The sequence below is a fragment of the Equus przewalskii genome, chromosome 4, assembly GCF_037783145.1.
Source record: "Equus przewalskii isolate Varuska chromosome 4, EquPr2, whole genome shotgun sequence".
In the NCBI taxonomy this organism is placed as follows: domain Eukaryota; kingdom Metazoa; phylum Chordata; class Mammalia; order Perissodactyla; family Equidae; genus Equus; species Equus przewalskii.
In genome coordinates, this window is record NC_091834.1 from 14,072,186 (window position 1) to 14,093,775 (window position 21,590).

The 21,590-nt window shown below is 44.9% G+C and overlaps 1 protein-coding gene across 5 annotated transcripts in view; it reads left to right on the forward strand.

Annotated features, from left to right (window-relative positions):
* The window catches only part of HECW1 (HECT, C2 and WW domain containing E3 ubiquitin protein ligase 1), a 394,020-nt gene that overhangs the window by 93,460 nt on the left and 278,970 nt on the right, over positions 1–21,590 (forward strand). For 2 of the 5 annotated variants that reach the window (XM_070617193.1, XM_070617194.1), the window contains exon 2: positions 19,964–20,021. The exons of the other annotated variants lie outside the window; for them this stretch is intronic. In XM_070617193.1, the coding sequence (XP_070473294.1) occupies positions 19,995–20,021 (27 nt within the window). In that variant the 5' untranslated portion in view covers positions 19,964–19,994. The remainder of the gene's footprint in view (positions 1–19,963; positions 20,022–21,590) is intronic. 5 annotated transcript variants of the gene reach the window in all.

Here is a 21,590-nt window from a genome sequence, read left to right on the forward strand (position 1 = left end):
AAGGTTCTTTTCGGGGGAGCAATGGGCAGCCTCAGTCAGTTGGGCAGCCCTCGAGAGCAGTGCTGCTCGGGAAACTGAGGCAGACTCCTGCAGCGAGTTCTCACACTAGCTCCCTGGAGTTGGGCCAAGCTTTACAAGTAAGGGCTCAGTCCCCCACAATACCACCGCAGTCATGGGCTGAGTCACCCTTATTTCCAATAAAGCCTGGTTCCATCTCTGTAGCTTGCGCATCTTGTTATAGAATATTCACGTCAAGAAGGTCCCTTGTGTAAGAGGGGCTGCGTTTGAGCCCTGTTTCATCTCAGATCAGCTCTTGTCACAATGTGGACTTTGAAGAGGATGGTTGAGCACTTTGAGAACAGCACAAGAAATTAGCAGTGCCTCTTCCTGGGGTCGGATTTTCCAGTTTTTTCTTATGCCATCACTGCCTTATTAGAATCTGGAGAAATTGCTTTTCTTCTATAGAGAGCCAAGTTCAGTAGGGGACAGCTTACACAGATGCTTCCGTTTACAAAATTAATCTGGAAACCTGATATGTGTGAGGTTGGTGACTCTCAGTTTATCTTCCCACACCCGTGGAATGACCTTCACGCTGGACTTGACCCCTAGTCTTCCTTTTCAGGTTCTTCCTCCTTTCCTTTCCCATCAGGACTCGGGCCTGTGCTGTCCTCCCTTCTCTCTACTCACTGCCCTGGTGATCCCACCCGACTTTCAGTTTTGTTTATGCACTGATGACTCCCCAATTTTTATTTCCATCTCACACCATTCCCCTGAATGCCTGACCTGTCTTTCTTTCTCTGCCTAGCTGTCTAATAAGCATTTTCAGACATAAAATGTCCACCCCTTTCCCCATCTCAGTTCATGACAAATCCATCCTTCCACTTTGCTCAGGTCAACAAATGGAATCATCCTTCCCTTTCTCTCGCATTCCACGCCCACTCCAGCCGCGGCTCCTCTGCTTCTATCTTAAAGGCATATCTAGAATCCAGCATAATCTCATCACCATCCTGGTCCGAACCACCGTTTCTGCCTGGAATACGTACAAAGGCTCCTAACTCGTCTCCCTGCCTTTTCTCTTGGTCACCTCTGGTCTATTCTTAGCACCACCCTCTGAGAGAGACCATTAAGACTTCTCTGCTCAGGTCCCTTCAGTGGCTTCTTGTCTCTTAGGAGCAAAATCAAAGTCCTTACTATGACATACGAGGTGCTACCTATGTGCCCCACTTCCTTCACTCTCCATCCATCTCTGACCTTCCTCCCCAGTCTCTGCTCCAGCTTTTCTCCGCCTGCCAGGCATGTCCCCTCCTCAGGGCATTTGCTCTTGCCCTCCCTTCTGCCTGGAAAGCACTTCCCCCAGATATCCACGGTCTCCCTCCCTCCCTCCTTCACGTCCATCTTGTTCTGTTGCCCCTTCTACAATTCAGGCCTCTCGCAGCCTCCCGCCCCATGGGACCTGTCCCGTGTGCATGCTTTCTTGCCCCAGAGCTCACATCACTTTCTATTACACTACATAGCTCATCTTTTTTTTTCATTATCTGTCTTCTTGCTCTAGGATATAAGCTCTATGATGGTAGAAAAAGGAATTTCAACAGTTTTGCTCACTGCTGTATTACTAACATCTAGAAAAGGCACATAAAATGAAGAGGACTGAACGCCATTTAATGTGAAACATCATGTATTTGTCACCTAGTGTTCACCAGTCCCCATGCCAAGGGCATGCATCACTAAGACACGTTAGTGTATCTCTGAGCTCACAGCCTAGTGAGGATCTCATGTGCAAACAAGCACAGTACCATATGATTCATGTGCTTATGGCTAAAAACTAAATGCTCTGCAGCTCAGAGGGGCGCTAACAGTCTGGCTGAGTCAGGAGATGTGGCATTTGAACATGGTGTAGAGTGGGAGTCCCCAGGGAAAGAAAAGGAAAGCGTCTTTGGCAGAAGCAGCTCCATGTGAATAGGGACAGAGGTAAGAAGTGTTTCTGGAATCACTGGACAGCAGGATGGAATGTGATGCAGGCAGGAGTGGCTGGGATAATCCTGGAAAGAGGGATGAGGCCAAATGGTGGAGGGTGAACGCTGTGCTGGCAAGTTTGGATGTTATCCTGCAGGCCTTGGGAGACCATTAAGTACTTTAAGCAAAGAAAGAACAGGATAAAACTGATGGCAGGTAAAGAGCTCTGTGGAAGTGCAGGGAGGGTGAGGGAGAAAGAAGGCCAGCTGCCGAGGCGGTGGAGGTTTGTCTAGGGCCTGGCAGCGAATGAGGAGGATCAGAGGATTTGCAGAGATATTAAAGGGGGACTGGCTTATTTCTAATAGTCAAAGCCGCCACTGGGGAGTAAAGTCATAACACTAGTAATAAGAAATATATAAGTTAAACCCACAATGATATGCCATTTCACGCCCATCAGGTGGAAAACAGAGAAGGCTGACAATAGCAAGCTTTGGCAAGAGTGCAGAAACACAGGCACTGCACCGATGTGGGAGGGTGCACTGGTTCTGCCCCTTGGGTGAGCTCCGGGGTCCCACCTGGCAAAGCAGAGGGTGCGTGGTCTTTCTGTTCCAGCAAACCCATGCCGTCACGCCGGGAACCTCCCTTACGTGTGCATAACGGGTCGTGGGTAAGAAAGTGACATTGCTTGTAATATCAAAAGCAAAAACTATTGGAAACAACCTAAATGCTCATCGGTAGGAAGACAGGTAGATAAATTTTGGAAGACACATCAATGAAATATTATAGAATGATTACACCAGAAATCTAGAGCTATATGTGTTAATGTCGGTGATCCCAAACATAAAATTATTGCTACAGCATGAGGAACTTTTTTTCATACTAATGTGAAATCATTCATGCTACCAAAAGTGGTTAGTTAAAAACCATGAGCAATGATGGAAAATGCTGTCAATTTTCTATGAGATTGGTATAGATTAGAATAGATTGGTATAGAATAGGTATAGGATGCGATGACTACCAGTTGAATAGATCTCTGATTTGCATTGTTAGATTATTTGTAAATACCTACAAGAAAAGTCAAAATGCCGCTAAACACCATATTTTCTTTGGTAAACCAAATAATAATAATAACGTTTTATATGAATTATATGAATTTAGGGAATATTGAGATCCATTCACAAACCAAAACAATTAACGTCTGTGTTACTCCAGGTTCTCAGCAGGTGCCCACGTGGGATTAGACATCAGAGAATGATTAGGAGAAACCCCTGGAAGGGGAGGGAGGGAGGGAGGGAGCTGGGAGGGCTGGGGGCCGTGCAGGTCAGGGTCGGCCCTTGGGAGAAGAGAGGGAAGGAAAAGGTTGTCTGGAGCTTCGCAGGCCCCAGCGTGGTCCTAACTGTCCCCCTTCAGGAGAGCCTGTGATCTCCCGGGAGCGGGCCCACCGCGGCATCCCTGCCATACCCTGTCCTTGACAGGAGCCAGCTCTAGAGGCGCGGCCTGGCTGTGATGCTCTGACAGGTGAGGGTTCCAGAGCACTGGACTGGGCCCATCTCCCACAGTGGGAAATCTGAGAGTTAGCGCTTTCCTGGCTGCCACAATGTCATGAGAACAAGCTACCATATTCTGTGTCTGATGAGCATGAGTGCCATTATTCCTAGCACATAACTTGTTAAAGAATATATTCCTGTAGATAACAGAAGATGGAAATTAAGGTCGACTTCAAACTAATGGCCAATGTCTTGCTTTATGTTAAATGCGTTCCTGTCACTATCAGAAACAACATAAACTTGACCACCATTTTTAGTGATTGTTTAACATTGATCTTGGAGTTCTGCCTAATGGAATAAGAGAGAGCAAAAGCTGTGGGGATGGCTATTGTAAAGTTGAGATCAAAATGGTCATTATTTTTAGGGATGTGATTGTATACCTGTGAATGGAAGAGAAATAGCTAGTCAACTGAATAAATAAGACAGTTTTCAAAGTTAAAAATATCCAGAATATAAACTTTAAAAGTAATTTAAAAAGTGTCATATTCACAGTGCTAATGAAAACATAAAATATCCATATTTAATCATTAAGTGCAGAAAGTAAATAAAACTAAAAATCTATACTAGAAACATAAAAGATTTAAATTAAGTTACAGACAGCCCATGTCCTTTCATGAGAAAACTGAATGTTGCCAAGTTGATGATGTTTCATGTGAATTCATATGTACGGTCATGCACCAGATATTGACATTTCTGTCAATGACTAACCACGTATACGACGGTGGCCCCATGATATTAGTACCTAAGAGCCTAGGTGTGTAGTAGGCTGTGCCATCTAGGTTTGTGTAAGTGCGCTAGATGATGTTTGCACGACAGAGAAGTCACCTAACGATGCGTTTCTTAAGACTTATCCCCATCGTTAAGTGACGCTTGACTATAGGTTACAGTGTTATAATTAAAATGTTCTCACTTTTCCTAATTAAAATTTTTTATTAATTGAAAATAGTAAGATTATTCTAAAATATTCTGAAAGAATAAGTAGGCCAAAAGAGAGACATTTGAAGAGGGCAAAAGAAGAGGCATGAAATAAAATTAACACCATATTTAGAGCTACAATAATGAATAAAATGTGGTCCTGATTCCAGAAAAAACAATAGATTCATGAAACTGCATAACTCAGAGTAAATTGTAACACGTGGCAGATCTGAAACATCAAAGGGGCAGCAGGTGTCAGCAGGGAAGAGGGGTGTTATTCACATGCTCCTAAATAAGTTACCAATGGATTTGAGAGCCAAGCTTTTCAAAATAGTGCCCTAGCTTACTGGATGGGTGCAGGAGGCGGGGGTGGGGGGAGCTCTCTAGGATCAAAGTGTTAGAGGGGATCAAAAAGAATAATTTTGACTACATGAAATTGCAAATCTTCCATTAATTTCTAAATACGCAAAATTAAAAGGCAAATAATACACTGGGAAAATATTCGCAACAAGTGTGTTGGACAAAAGCTTAATATTTTAGGGTGCATGGAACTCATATACTTAAGTAAAAAATACCAGCAAGCTTCAGTAGACAGCCACTCAAAGAGCCAGATCAGACAGTTAACAAAAGGGCAAGAGAAACGGCTGAGAGAACGTTGAAAATGTGCAGTCAGGAGCTAGAACCACGAGAACACCCAGTATTGTTGAGTCTTTGGGGAGAATAATACTTGTATGAATTGCCACTTGGTGGATAAATTGGTGAGGCCTTTGTGTAAGGCCACTTGGCAGTATGCATCCATTGCCTTCAGCTCAGCCCCCCTCATTCAGGCCATAATATTTCCTACGGAAATAAAGTAAAATGCAGAAAATACTTTTTGTGAATGCCAAGGTGTTTGTCCTATCATTATTGAATAGCAGAAATGTAAACCACCTAAGTGTCTACAATAGAGAACAATGAACTAAGTTATGGTATGCTTACAAAAAGCATCCTTGAAGATTTATTTATTAAAAACATCTTAACAACATTGGAAACGTTTATGTTTTGTTGAAAAATTGGAGTATAAAATTATATACAATATAACTTAAGACAAAAAGAAAAGGGGAAAAAATTACTGCAAAGAATATACCAAATGGGTTAGCAGTGTTAGATTCTGGATCATGGGTTTCTTTTTCCTTCTGTGTCCTGCTTTTTATAGCCTTCAGACTTTTCCACATTAAGAATGACTTACTTTTATAATTAAAAAAAATGAAAGGGACCAAGCCAGTGGCGTAGTGGTTAAGTTCGTGTGCTCCACTTTGGTGGCCCAGGATTCGCAGGTTCGGATCCTGGGTATAGACCTATGCGTTGCTCATCAAGCCATACTGTGGCGGCATCCCACATACAAAATAGAGGAAGATTGGCACAGAGGTTAGCTCAGTGACAATCTTCCTCAAGCAAAAAGAGGAAGATTGGCAGCAGATGTGTCAGGGCCAATCTTCCTCACCAAAAAAGAAAGAAAGAAAAAGAAAGAACAATGCTATGTTGAAACCAGATGTGAAATGACTATACTGTAATTTAGTGTCAAGAGAAATTTAGTTTCTATTCACTTTCCGGTAAATGAGATGGATTTCCAATGTTGACCATTTTTACCTTCCCTAAATTGAAGTCTTTGCAACCGGCTGACACCAGGCAGGAGCTCACTTTTTAGAAAGATGTTTTACGATATAGTGGCATTAGTAAGTCTCATTATAAAATCCACTGCCATGGAAAATATTCCTCAAAAGACAGAATTCAAAACTTATGTGAAGAAATGGGCAAGGACCATCAAAATAATAACTGATTCAGGCAAAAGTAATTAATGGATGCTAAAGGAAGTGGGTGAAAGTTTAAAGAGTAGTAGCATATTTATGTAATCTCAAAGTCTCTCTCCACAAGATACTTATTAATTATAAAGGATAAAGAAGTAACTTTACAGAGGAGAAAGCCGGCAGACATCAGCTTAACTAAGTAATCAAAGCTAACATCACCAGAAATGGGACCGGTGACAGCATGTGCGTCTGGATACGGTGCACAGAGAACTCAGCATTGCTTCTATGGTGTTCCCACACAGAGAGTGTAACCCCAACCTGACCAGGAGAAAATAGCAGACAAACCCAAAGTGAGGGACATTCTACAAAGTCACTGGCCTGTACCTGAAAAACTGTCAGTGTCATGAAATACAGAGAAAGACAACTGAATGCAACACAGGATCTTGGATCTTGGCGTTTCCTTTAAAAACAGACATTAATCTGAATAAGATCTGTGGATTAGACCATTGAACTGTGTCCATTTAATTTCCTAATTTTTAGAATTGTACTGTAGTTATGTAAGAGAATTTCCTGTTTTTTAGGAAATACTCACCAAGGTATTTAGGAGTAAAGGGACATCCTATCTACAGATTACTTTGGAGTGGTTCAGAAAAAAATAGACATGCACACATATGTGTATATATAAGTATGCATAATTATATAAATTATTCTTGTACATATATGTGTGTCTACACACGTATATATGCAGAGAGAGAGAGAAAAAGAAAAACATAGCAAAATATTAACATTTGGAGAATCTACTTGAAATGTATTAGATAATTCATTGTAGTATGCTTGTGACATTTCATAAGTCTGAAATTATGCCAAAATCAAAAAAAAACTAAATCAGAAAGTGGTGGCTGCAGGCTCATCACATCAGTAGGACCCCAGCTGAAGTCTGAAGTCCCCTCGTTTCCTGAACTTGACCCACCTTTTTCGACTCTGTTCTATAGGCAATAGATGCCTTGTGTCTCATGCTGTTCTTAAGGCCTTTTAATGTATTTCTCTCCCTAAATCTGTTGACACTGCTGTGGAGTAGTTACAGTTATAGTCCTCATTTGTAAGTCACTTGCTCAAGATCCCAGAGCCAGAAGTGGCAGAATGAGACTTGAACTCAGCGTCTCCCTGTCCCTCTGCCCCTCTGTCTGAGAGAATCTTCTGTCTCTCCCGTCACAACCCTTTGAGTGTGACTCTTTTGTTCTTGGTATTTACATACCTAAAAAGCATCCCTGTGGTCCTTGCCTGTGATGTGGATTCATTGACTTGATTTGTTCTGGGAAATGTCATCTCGCTTTGCTCCGTGTGCCGCCATTAAAATCATGTTGAAGTTCTGCCCTGAAATCCTTTAAACTATTGGGTTCTGGACAGAGAAAATGAAGCAGTGACCTGTTTCATTAAGTCTGTAAATCTGAGATCCTTTAAGCTCTTTGGCTTAATCTGAGCAATCTCTAACATACTTTGGCTGTGTTTTGTCCAAAGCTCCTCCTGGCCGTGGTAGACAGTGGACAGAGAGGAGATGCTACCCTCCCCTGACAGGTCATCTCCCTCCTCCTCCCTCCCTGTTCCCGCTGCTGGGATGGGAGGCTGCTCTGATTCTGAAGTGTAAACGCCTCCGGGAGGACCAAGTTTAAGTCTGTGAAACTGCAATATCGTAATTGTGTTACTGCCCTGCTGGGGACTTGCTGATTGCCAGCTAAGAGACTGAAGAAGACTCAAGATGGTAGATTCAAGGAAGAGACGCAGCCCTCGGACGGTGCTAGAGACTTACTCCTGGTTTTCTGTGCTTTGAGATAAAAACAGTAAAATACAAGAATTTAACTCTGAGCCCTTACCAGCAACGCAGCACTGTAGCCTCAGAATAGAGTCCAACCTTCTTCTCTCTTGTTGGCAGAGAGTGCTTTCCTGTGGGAAACATTGAGGGGATACAGTAAGTGTCCTGACGCGACAGCTCCTGGGAGAAATTGCATCTGGGAGTTGGTAACTAGGGGAAAATGACCATGAAGAGCTGGGAATTTCAGTGAAAGAGAAACCAGCAAATACAAAAGGAAAAAGTAGAGGATTTGGTTGATTAGGATGGTTCGAATGGGACACAGGAGAGAAGAAATGTGCCCCTTACATCATTGCCACCTTGCAAGTCTATATTTGTGCTGAAACCTCTCCCCACTCCTGAAATATAAGCTCTTTCTTTCAAAGAAGGTCACTTTAGGGGAATGCCAAGTGCTGGTTGGCATAGAAGAATTGGGATATGCCACCTTCCACTGGGCAATGTGGTTCAGTTCAGAAGGGGGTAGAAATGGAGGCTGGGTGTGCAACTGTATTAGTCTGCATTTGCTGGTTATGCTGTGAAACAAATATCCACACAATTTGCTTTCGCTGCTTAGGCTGTGAAATAAACATCCACACAAACTCAGTGGCTCCCACCACAGGTTTATTTCTGACTCGCATCACATCTAGGCTGTGGGTCCGCTGCAGCCCTCCTTCACTTTGGGGCTTAGGTTCAGATGTGCTCCAGGTGTCTTCTTCCTTCTGAAGTGCAGGCAGAAGGCACAGCCCAATCTAAAACCAGAACATGCTGTTCTTATGGGAGAGGGAACAGGAGCAAGAAGGATGGTGTCAGCTAAGGATACCTCTTAAAACTTCTTGCTTAGTAGTGAACATCACATTTAATTGGCCGAAGCATATTACATGTTACATGGCCAAGTCCTGAGTCTATGAGATGGGAGTATGTACTCTCCCCACAGGGAGCATGAGCTGGTCACATGGCAGCAAGAATGTATGATCGCCCTGGAGAGGAGACTGGAATGCTTGATGGTGCGTCATAATGCACTATATATTAATGAACGCTGTTACTGTCACAGCCAATTATCCTTTTATTGTTAGGTTATACATCTACTTGTATTTATTTATTCTGACAGAAAACATGAGGTTTCTGGATCAGAGAACAGTCTGATTACCATAGCAGTCTTATCATCATTCCCCCATGCCCAGGTCCCCAGGGGGTGAAGTGGTGGCAGCCAAATGTTCCCTGTACATACAGGGATTTGTGCCACAGGAGAGAAATCCTGAAATTATGAGTCTCAGAGCTTCTATAGGAGCTGCTGGCACATCTGGCCCTCTTCCCCTCTGGAGAGAGGAAAAGAGACTTTGGTTCTGGCGTGATAAGAAATCCTCTCTGGGGAGAGGAAGCAAAAGACTGCGCTTACAACCCCTAGAATGTAAACAGATGTCTCCGGAGGTGATAAGACTGTGTCTTCCCAGAGGTCTCTATCTTTAGAGTGGCCATCAATCATCCTTTAACCCAAGTGCCAGTGCTCTTTGCTCAGAAATCCCTCACCGCCAGAAATGTGAAAATATTCAGATTGTTCCTGACACTCGTACTCTGTAATATTCCGACTTCTGTTGTTTAGTTTTAGCAGACCCAAGCTTTCAGAGTTGTGGGAAGGACTAGCCCCCTGGTTCACAGTTCTCGGTTGGCAGATATTCTCCTTTGGCTGAAATATGGAGACCAGATTCAAAATCTAGCCCTTCCCTCCCTCTCCCAGCTGGTGGACATTATAGTGTTTGGTGTTACATCTGGAAACTCTTTACGTTTTCCTATACTATTAATATGCAAACAATAAAGTTACTAGAGAAACCACAACTTGGGTATTATATTTTTTCTTGCTTCTTAAGCCCTCAACACCTTATTATCGAGTGACATAATTTATTTACATTTAGTCCCCAGGACTTTTGAGGTGCTACAACAAGAGTTGGCCACACGCAGTCACATATATTTGGGTCAGTGTATGCCTACGGCTTTTAATATCTTTAATGGATTATGTGTTCAGAGAAAAGATGCTATTGTTTGTTTTTCAATGTCTGAGAAACTCTTTTATGTGTCCGTAGAGTCTTAAATTATTATCCAGTGGAAAAATGTGTCACTGAAAAAGATGGCAGTGATATTCAGTTACCAAGCTGACTGACTGGTAGTGATAGATTTTAGTGAATGAAAAGCTTTATGATGCAAAATGGTAGTGTTCCAGAACTCAGGAATAGTGATTGATAGGTGTGACTCCACAGTTGGTTTCCAGGATGCCAAGTATGACTGGGGCCCCGAAGACCAGGGCCAGACCTCTGCCTGCCTGCACGCTTCACCCACCCTTGTGGCTCCAGACCTGCACCACCAACCTCTTAGCCTCCATTTGCGCCTCTCTCCTTGTTTTCATTTGGGATCTTCCGCTCCCCAGAATGCAGCAAAGCCGGAAGTGGATATAGAGATACAATGGGCGTCGTAGGAGCTGTGATACCCACATTAGGAAAAGGCAGATCCAGAGAGATTGGAAAGAGATTACAGTTTCCGGCAAGGGAAAGAGAATTGCTTGATATTAACCAGAAATAAGCTTCGTTGAGGTAGTCAGGTGAGCAGGTAAAGAGCAGCAAGCATCTCTCCTCAGTCTGCAAGAGCTGCGTATGGTAGGAGTGATTGCTAGACACACGCGAGGTTAGCTGGCGGCGTTACAAATTAAAGGCAACACAGCCTTGTCAGTGACAGCTCTCTTCTGTCTACGATTCTGACCAAATTCTCAGGGCCTCTTCTGCCCACACCCTGTTCACACCACCTTAGAGTCTGGCCTGGATTCTTGCAAGACCTCCCAACTTCCTCCCTTGCCTCCTCTTCAGCGTGTTCTTAAACCAGCAGTCAGAGAGACCCTGTTCATTGCCAGCCAGGTCATGTCTCTTCCCCACTCAGTGCTCTCCAGGGAGTCCCCGCCCTGATCAGTGTGGACCAGAGCCCTTCCCCTGACCTAGGAGGCCTAGCACCATCCAGCCCCTCGCTACATGTTCAACTTCATTTCCTGCTCTTCTCCCCTCTGTTCTTTTCACTCTGGCTACACTGGCTTCTGCCGTTTCTCAAAAACACCAGGCACTCTCCACCTCAGGACCTTTGCACTTGCTCTTCCCTTTGCCTGGGATGTTCTTTCCCTGGGCTCTCCTTGGACACTTCCATTTCTTCCTTCTGGTCTTTACTCAAAATCTCCTTACCTTTCAGAAATTCAGTCTAAAATGTCACCTTGAACCCACATCTTAACATTTGCTTTCTCATTTATTGTTTCTTCTTCAAATTTCCCACCATCCAACATGTGCATTTTACATATTACATACATAATGCAACATGTGTATTTACATATTGTGTTTTTGTGCTCTCTCCCCTCAAACTTGAGCTCCACAGCCAGAGCTGTCGTCTGCTGTTCACCAACATTGCCTCATCTCCAGGGCCTGGTGTGTGGTTGACCCTGAACAGACGTTTGATGAAGGTGTGACTGAATCAAAAGACCCCTCCGCGTAAGGCCCTAGAGGGAAACAGACACACAGCAAATGAAAAAAACAAAAAAGAAAGGTCACACTTTGCGACTATCTGGCATTTAGGTTGCAGATCCATGCTGGGTCCTCAGTAGTCCTGTTCCTCCTAATCTCATTGACTTGAATTAGCTGCCAACAAATCGGGCCAGTCGCTTGCCAGGCCCATGGTGCAGATCCAGGTCCCGACCACAGCCGTTCCTGCAGGCCTGGCCACAGCACGCCTGCGAGGAGAAGACCCGGGCTGGGAGAGTCCTCCCCGGGACTGGGCCAAACCTTGTCCAGGGCAGTCCAGAGCTCTGCCCCTTGAGACGCTGCAGGAGGATGTGGGGCCCATCCCCAGGGGCTCCTCACCTTGAGGAAACCCCGCAGAAAACCAACTGCCCCTGCTCCAGGAGTGGCTGCAGGGGAAGGAGATTTTGGCCCTCCCTAGAGGGCAGTGTAGGTGGGAATTCTGTCCTCCCTGGCTGTTGGTGAACCCCAGGTCAGCAAACATATTAATGTTTGACAATACATGATAATAAAACATGATGATACCTGAGGGGACTGCGCCCCGGTGGTCTAGTGGTTAAAATTCGGCATTCACACCACTGCAGCTCGGATTCAGTTCCCAGTCAGGGAACTATACCACCCATCTGCTGGTTGTCACACTGTGGCAGGTGCATGTGGCTGTAATGCTGAAAGCTATGACACTGGTATTTCAAATGCCAGCAGGATCACCCATGGTGGACAGATCTCAGCAGAGCTTCCAGACTAAAACAGACTAGGAAGAAGGACCTGGCCACCCACTTCCAAAAAATTGGCCATGAAAACCCTTTGAACAGCAGCAGAGTGTTGTTTGATAGGGCACTAGAAGGTGAGAGGATGGCGCAGAAAGAGCAGGCAGGGATTTGCTCTGCTGTGCACAGGGTCGCTAGACTTGGAGTTGACTCGACAACACTACCACCACCACCTAAGGATGAATATTAGGCTGATAAAAACATTCTGAAAGACAAGAGAAGGGAATAGAGAGCCATTATTCTTAAGAAATGCAGAATAAGAAAGACTTCCTTTGGCCCAAGCCCGTGATAATTTTAGAAACGATTTGAATTCTTAAGAAAGAAACCATGGACTACACACAGCAAGGACTTTGTGTGACCTAGCTGAAGAAAGCTGTGAATGTTAGTTAAAAAAATTAGGGGCTGGCCCCGTGGCCGAGTGGTTAAGTTCGTGCGCTCCGCTGCAGGCGACCCAGTGTTTCGTTGGTTCGAATCCTGGGTGCGGACATGGCACTGCTCATCAAACCACGCTGAGGCAGCGTCCCACATGCCACAACTAGAAGGACCCACAATGAAGAATATACAACTATGTACCGGGGGGCTTTGGGGAGAAAAAGGAAAAAATAAAATCTTTAAAAAGAAAATCAAAACAGGACTTTAAGAAGTGGAGAAACAGATCATGCTCCTGGGTGGGATAACTTAATGTGTAAAACCGTCCCATAGTCCTGTGTTAGTTTAGTTTAATCCCAATAACAATATCCTTGGGATTGTTATGTTCCAGAATGTGGCCAATTGAGTCTAAGTTTTGGGTCCCACAGGCATCCTGGGCGGGGAGTCCTCTGTGTGGGTGTTGCTGGCACCTCCCTGCCCCGCCTTGTACGTGCCTTGTGACAACTGTCACACTCCCATAGGCATTTCGCGTTTCCCCCCGGCTCCACAGCAAGCTGAGTTCTCCAGACTCTAAACATAAAAGCGCAAGCTAGGAGGTTTTGAGAACTCATCTCAAAAATTAAGTAAGTAGTTACTTATACTACCCAATGTGATATATGTTATAAACATATAGTAAATGTGTTTCTATGTTTTGGTCCCTGTGTATGTACACCCACACATGCATGCAAACATGAAAACTACGTGTCGGTATATGAATAGAAAGAACAATAGAAGAGATTGATGACTCTGAAATAGACATGAGTTTATAAAAAATTTAGTACACTCTAATATAGTAAATGATTGCTTCACAAATAGCACTCAGAAAATTATTTGGGGACGGAAAGCTGAAATGAAATACATAATCCTCGTCAGGCTTAAGTGAGTTGCTATACGTAAAGCAATTAGAATGGTGCCTGGCGCATAGCAAACTGTATAAATGCCAGATATTAGCTTCCACCACCGTATTTCCAATGCCAAACCGATCCCAGGCGCATGGAGGTGGTCAGTACATGCTGAATGCCTCTGGGCCTGCTCTGCTGTGTTGTACCTCTCTGATTCCCCAAGCCTACAACAGACCCACTCCTCAAAGACAACTGATGGCAGATTTTGAAAATAGAAGCAGAGAGGCAGTTCACCAGACTTCTTTTTCCCTTCTGCCACTTGGAGCATGGAAAAGCACTGAACAGGATGAAGTCTGTTCGCACACCCATGATGGGTAAGTTAAATGAGCTATTGAAACCAGTGGAAGTGAGCTCCTAGTTGCTGAGGGCACAGTTAAGCACATATGTTTTGCATAATTCTGCCCCATCATATTGCTTGTTGTACAAGGAAAATGTTTTGATAGTCTGTCACTGAAATCTGTTTTTAATGAAAACATCCTGGGATAAGCTATTATTCTTAGAAGACAGCTTTGTGGAGTCAGTCAAGCATGGAGTTCTATTATGAGTGTTTTCCCATCACAGATGTCTTGTGGATGGAACACGAAGGGTGGGGCAAAAGGAAACAGCCCTGGCTGAACAGCGGTCAGTCACAGCACTGGGAGGGATGGAAGTGGTGGTGCGGGGACCCAGCTCATGGCCATGAACACTGACCTTGCAGGAGGGCTGGCTGGGAGCTGCCCTGACCCTGTCCTCACCACCTGAACTCCAGGACTCAGCTTCACTCTCCTCCTGGGGTTGCTCCTCTGCTGCTCAGAGTTGGGGTCTGAGGTACAAGGTCCTGGTAAGAGGAGGCTGTACCCACATATTTCTGTTGCTCCGTCATGGAGCTGGACCTGCCCAAGTGAGGACAAACTGGCCATTTTTGGAACCAGCCTTTTTTAGAACCAGCATGAGTCCACCGGGTTGGGAAGAAAATGTCAAATGGGAAGTTTGGGGACCGTGGAAATTTAAAGTCAAGCCATCATTATTTTCCATCTGTATATCCTTAGTAGTAGAGATTTAGTCGTGGAAATGCATGAGAACTGCAGAAATACATGAATAAATGAAAATAAAAATATATTAATAAAATGAGTATGAAAAATGAACAGCTCACTGGTTATGCCACCAAGTCCATGTACTTCAAGTAAAGCCTGGCCCGTTGGTCAAACCATATTTTTTTTTTTAATTTAAGAATGGAAGAATCTGAAAATCTAGAAGACATTGTAAACCATTAGTGACAGGAAATGATGCTATTAGGTTTTGGCTCATGAAGAGACCTCCTCCCAGGAAAATGAATTCAATGCTAATAATACCCTTAAGGTTACATGATAGTAAATCTTATAGCTCCTGGAAATTTCAGTTGGATGAAGACAAGGGGCTGAAAGAAATTAGCTTGGGACAAAACAAAACCAGTCAGACCCCAAGTAGTCCTGATAGGTTCATCTCACAAATTGAGAACAGGACTAACCTGTCATTAGTTTCAGCATACTGTCCCCACTGGCTGTCAGCTGATGAGTCCCTGCTGCGACACCAACAAGAGGTGGATGTCTAGTGAAACAGCTTGTTCTTGGGATCTCACAATAAGAATTGTTTTATTAAATTAGCAAATATAATTTTCTGGTCTCTAAGAAGAAATGTTTTGCAAAATCTCATTCAAAACATATACAATTGGAGGCCAGGCCGGCAGTGTAGTGGTTATGTTCATGTGCTCTGCTTCAGCAAGCAGGGTTTCACCAGTTCGAATCCTGGGCACGGACCTACGCACCACTCATCAAGCCCTGCTGTGGCAGCATCCCACATAGAAGAACTAGAAAGACTTACAACTGGGATATACAACTATGTACTGGGGCTAATATCTGGGGACAATTGAACTTAATTTGTCCTTCCAAGGGGTTCTGATGTGATGTATTTGGAATTGCCCATGTGTGTGGGAATGCATTTGCAGGTTATTCCTTCCGCCATTTATCTAGTCAGTCAGTCAGCAAACATTTATCAGATGGCGGACACTGGGCTAAGGTCTTTGCATGTGAACAAAAGGAAGATTTTAAAATTTTCCTGAGGGCCTGGAGCCACTGAAATGGAAATTGTATGACTTTAAATGTCTCTGCAATTTGGCATCTCCCGTTGAAACTCAACAGATCCTAAATATCAATCGTGCATACTGAGGACAATTTAAAATAATTGATAGTTGTGATTAAGGCTTTCACGAGGGGTGATTGTGCTAGCTGACTGGCTTTCTGAGGATATCAGACACATTCACTTAAAGTAAGTGGAAATTCTTTTTAGGTATCACAAACCTCCTTTGAGGGCCAGCAACTCTGGAATTCTTTCCCACGATGCCCACCCACAGGCCAGTGGGACTTGTAGGGACCTGGCCACCCACAAGGCAGCAGCTTGATTAGATTCCCCTCAAACCATTGCTTAGAAATGAGGAACTCATTCCCAACCAGACTCTCTGCCTTTCTTGAGGGCTGTGGTCATGAGTGACTTTCCATCATATTATTTATTGTCTGTATGGATTGGCTTTTTAAACAGCAAATGGTCATTGTTTCTATAATTACAAAGAGTTTTTAAAAAATTGTCATCTTTTATATTGCTCAGTTTCATCAATTCCACCTGTGAATAATCTTGATCTCTTCCTCAAAAATCCTCCATTTATTAGATGCAGACCAAACGCAACAGGAAGAGAGCAGAGCAAAAAAATTTTAGCACATGATAAATCACCAGTGTTATTGTTCCTATTAGGTTTTTAACTTTAGCTCATTTGGGTAGAGGCAGGACCAATATTGGCCCTGGAGAAATATCTTATCTAGTTTATTTGATTTTTAAAAATGGTAACTTCTAGAGCCAGCCCCAGTGGCCTAGCAGTTAAGTTCAGCGTGCTCCACTTCAACGGCCTGGGTTTGGTTCTCGGGTGTGGACCTACACCGCTCTGTTAGCACCCATGCTGTGCTGGTAGCCCACATACTAAAAATAGAGGAAGATTGGCACAGATGTTAGCTCAGGGCAAATCTTCCTTAGCAAAACAAACAAACAAAAAAAGTAGCTTCTACCCAGGTGACCTAATAGTAGTAGCAATGATGGGCCACAGTGGTGATGTCACCACCTTTAAACCTGGACTCATAGACTGGCGCAGCGGGAGGGTTAGTTTACAGGACATTGGAGTGGATGCCAGGGGCTCAGAGAGTCAACACAGGGACCCGTGGAGGAGCGGCCTCGTCAAGGGCTGTGCCTTGCCATGGGGCCCCTGCTCTTCTGTCGCTGTGTGTTAGGGCTTCTAGGGCAGGCCCTGCTACAAGGGTCTTCAGAAGCATCCTCCCACTTGACTTTCCTGCTGCCCTTACAGTGGGCTCCAAGAGTGTTCCCCAAGGGTCACCTCTGGAGTCCAAGAGAAGAACTGGACATAACTGCATATAAATCACGTGTGCATCTGAAGGAAGAATTGTCTAATCTCAGATGATTTACAAGGTGCAAGTTTGTTGATCCCTATTACTATCAATTCTCGTTTCTTGTTGGGATTGCCTCCACGTGAAATCTTTGCATGCCTTTGCTGGGATCTGGCGGATCCCATACAGCAGAAATGAAGAGTCATGTGGATCTGTAAAGCTCAGGGGGGCTGGAAATGGAGTAGAGCATTTATCTGGTTGCTTCCATGCAGACAGGTCACTTGGTCCCCATTCTATTCCGTAATTTCCTTGGGCTCCAGCTTATTCCTGCTGGAATTGGATTCTGTCCGGGTCGTTCTTGGTAGGCTGGTATGAGGTTGCAGGATCTAGAGCTGGGTCCTTTTTAATCCCTGTTCACTTTCTTAATAAAGTCTCCAATTCTGCTCTCCTTCTTTGTCAGCTCTCCTTAACTTCTTTGCAGTTAATTAGAAAACTGTAAGAAAACAATTGACAGTAAACTGTAGGTGAAATATACCAGTATCCCCAGCACTAAGTGCTAAATAGATAATGTCTAATTTGAGTGGTCTTTTTTTCTGTTCTGCTTACTCTCCTAATGTGTGTGTGTACGTTTGATTAATTGGATCAACACTTGGCTTAGAACAGGCGCAACAAAAGCCTTCTTTTATATCTTCGAAAGTCTAGACTGAGACTTCCTCTGGAACCTGGTCCCTAATCATTCAATCATTCATTCCTCTAATTCTTGTTGCAAATAGTGAGCATGCCCATGTACCAGGCTCTGTCTACGTCCTGTGGATGACAGCCCCAGCCGCCAGAGAGCCCTGGGTGACTTTGCAAGACAGACATTAAGTAAATTGCATAAATAATTCTCTAGAGTTATTTTCAAAACTGCCAAAATAAGTACAGGGTACTGTTCCGGAGGCATCTGTCCTAGCCAAGGGACACAGGAGAACCAAGGACTGAGGGTTGTAGAGAAGGAAGGGCTGAGGGAAGCACATTTCACACAGAGGGAACAGCATACTGAAGTCTCCCAGGAAAGGAGAAGCGAGTGCCTCTGAAGACTGTCATGCCTGGGTGGAGGGAGGCTGGGAGTGTGGCCAGGAGGGAGGCAGGCCAGATCCATTTTGCATGTTTGTATGAAATAAGTCTCAAACTGGTGTTTAGGATTTTAGCCTAAAGGAAGTGTGAAACCAACTAAAGCACGGAAGTGCCACAATCTGATGTCCCCTTTTTAAGAAGCGTTCTGCCTGTTGTAGAAAATGTATTTGCAGCAAGGGTGGGGTAGAGAGACCACTTAGGGTCAATTGAGATTGTGTAGGACAGAGGGGCTTGGGCCATGGTGCAGGAGGTGGAACTGGTGAGAAGCAGATGGATTCTAGGACTGTTAAGAGGCAGGGGCAAATGAACTGGGCCCTTGGTTGGATGAAGAGGATGGGCTGGGGGAGAAAGAGGAGTTGAGATGAGCTCCCGAGTTCCTGCCAGGAACACCCAGAGGGTGAGCAGCCATTTCTGAGTCTGAGCTTCTAGGGAGAGGATCAGGGTTGAGGATGAAGATCCTGAGTTGCTTTTGCACTGTGTCTGGGGGGCTGTGAGAAGTCCTAGTGGGTGTTAGGTTTGGACTTCAGACAAGAGCTCTGAGCTGTCACAGAAATTTTGGAGTTGTCAATGTTCAGGCAGTAATTGAGACCATGCATGGGCATATGGACCCCTAGTGTGAACATATGAGAGTCTGAGGACCTCCAACATGGAAGAGCCTGCAAATGGAGCAGAGCTGGGGCAGCCTGAGGAGCAGCTGGGCAGCCAGTGGTCATGACAGGGCAAAGGGCCTCCGGAGGGCACGCTACACGGTTCCCTCACCACTGAGAAGCCAAGTAGCGCCCAGCATGGGGTTGGGCATAGAGCAGGATCTTAGTACGTGGATGTTGAATTCTCTCTCTCTCCTATTCAAATCTGCTCGGATCAGGGATGAGAACATAATCTGTGCACCCAGAATGCAAGCTTGCGACTTGTTTCTTACACGAACTCATTTGTCAGCAAAGCTTCAGATGTCACTGGGGTTTTGGAAAGCTGACATCATATACTGCTTTCTTCTGGAATAAGGCCATATTGATTACTTTCATAGCAACTTTGACTTCAGAGGAAGATGAGTCTATAAAATCAGAATAAAGATTCATGAACCAAAGTGATACCTGCATTATGTGGACCCTTAATACCATCAGCAATCTTCCTATGCCTGGCATCTTTCTGTTCAAATTCTTTATCCTAATTTTTGACATGGCTTCTCTGTATGAAAGTGCTGATGATGTGACTAGTGATTGCCTTTTGGGGCGATACTCTGCTGGACAAGACATGTAAGGGGACAGTGCTCCCTCGTGAATCTTTCACATCTGGGGAAATGCCTGAGTGAGAAAGGCGCCGAGATGAGTCAGTCATGTTTCAGCAGTTTGACTGTGGATCCGGTTCCTTTGTGGTTGAGGGGGTCTTATGAGTGAAGCTTATCTGAGGATGCTTTTAGGGGGTTTTTTCAGAAAGCTAGGGGAACAGAACTTCCCCTCTCCCCAGACCCCACACAAAATCCTTGTTTCCTTAAAAGGAAAAAAAAAAATGTTTTTCAAAACTCATGGTTCTTACTCCTTAAAGGTAGATTTTAAAATCCAAATCAAATTATTGATGGCATAAAATAATGTTGCTTGCTACATTTTGTCCATTTTCTCAAAATGAGATGATCCTTGTGTAATTTTTCCTTGTCCCTGTCGGTTGCGCAAGCCAGGTGTCTTGGTGGGGGTGGGGGCGCAAGGTTCTTCATGTGGGTAATGTCGCTGACTTTGTTTGCTTGGGATACACACTGAGTTAACCTCGTTGGACTTTCCCCAGGAATTGATGCGCGTACACGTGGTGGGTCATTATGCTGCTGCACCTGTGTAGTGTGAAGGTCAGTGTGTTTTTCTGATTATAAGAACCCATCCATGTCATTCCATTATAAACCCACTCCACTCATAATGGAATGTGCCTCAGCCCAGAGCCCATGGCAGTCCCCAGCCCAGGAATTCTCTCAAGTGTGGCCCTGACATTTGAGATCCATCACTCACCCTTCCCACTGCCTGCATCCACCCCGATTCGACTGTGCTCCATTTTGAGATGATGTTCTTTGCATGTCAAGTTCTTCTTGTGTGATGTGAACGTACAGTTGTCACAAGTGAATTTGTACCTGGAAACAAACCTACTATGATGGTCCTTCCAAAATTGCAGCCGAGAGCTCTGCTGGGCTGGGGGCAGTTACCTGGCAGTTGATACAGACACACGGAAATACCCCTGGAGACCAGAGAGACGATTTCTTCTGCTGACTCAGAGTCAGCCGGCTCAGCCTCCAGGAGGTTGCCAGTTTCTTAGAAGGGGCCTTCTTGCTGCTGAGTGGCTTTCCTAGGGTCAAGGGCTTTCCCCCAGCTCCCCTCAAACTTGCCTGTAAGCCCCCTGCTTCACGTATTTCACAGTTTTACAACTTCTGGTGGCAGTCCTGGTTTACAGTAATCACAGCTCACATTAACTGGACACGATGCATCATGATTTGTGTCGGATGCTTTTCCTGCGTGAGTTCCTCTCTGCTCACAGCCATCTGAAGAGGTAGGTGTGACCGTTGTTCCCATCTACGTATGCGGGAACTGGGCCACAGCGGCTAAGTCACTGCCCCAGCATCCCTCAGGGTAAGTGGGAAGCAGGGATGCAAATGAGTCCTGTCTGAGCTGGAATCCCCATCCATAGCCTAGTGCTGTCTGGGAAACTGCACTCAGCCAATCCGTGAGTGAGGCTTTTGTTTAAGAAATAAAGAAAAGCTCGCTTCTGCATAGCGCTTTGCATATTTACCATGCGTATCCACATGCGTGTTCAGCTCGTCCTCGAAGTCGCCCACAGTCAGGAGAAGGAAGCCAGCCATGAGAGGGTCAGGGAGTGGCCTGGTTTTCATCAGCTCCGGGTGGGCAACCCTCCGACTGGGGGCTTCTCTTCCACCACAGGGCACTGCTTCCAACCTATCCCCAGGGGGCTTTCTTAAATTGGTGAGATTAGAGTAATGCACTAGAGAATGTGCATTTTCTGTGTTGTATTCAGGAAGCATTAAATTAGTACTAAACCATGTGCTGCCAAACGTCCAGGGACAGTCACAGGACAGTGGCTGTGAGTACTCTCCTTCTTACTGTGCATCCCAATTTGTTGTACTCCAGCAGAGGCTTGATTTCTCCAGGTGCACTCAGCTACTCAGCCCCCAGTCTTCCCCATCTGGGGACGGCTTGACCTCTGCTAAGAGAATGCTCTCCCCGGTGCCCAGCACTCTCGTGCGCTACATTCCCTGGGGCTTCTGAATTGTCTCTTTAGCTGTAAAGATACAGTGAGAAGCCTTTTTAAAATACCAAGTGGTTGCCTTGGGGTGCATGTCACATTCCTGGAGAATGCCCCGCTTTCCTCTTTCCAGGACTACTATCCTTGGAAAGTTGGGGCTTCCCTGTCT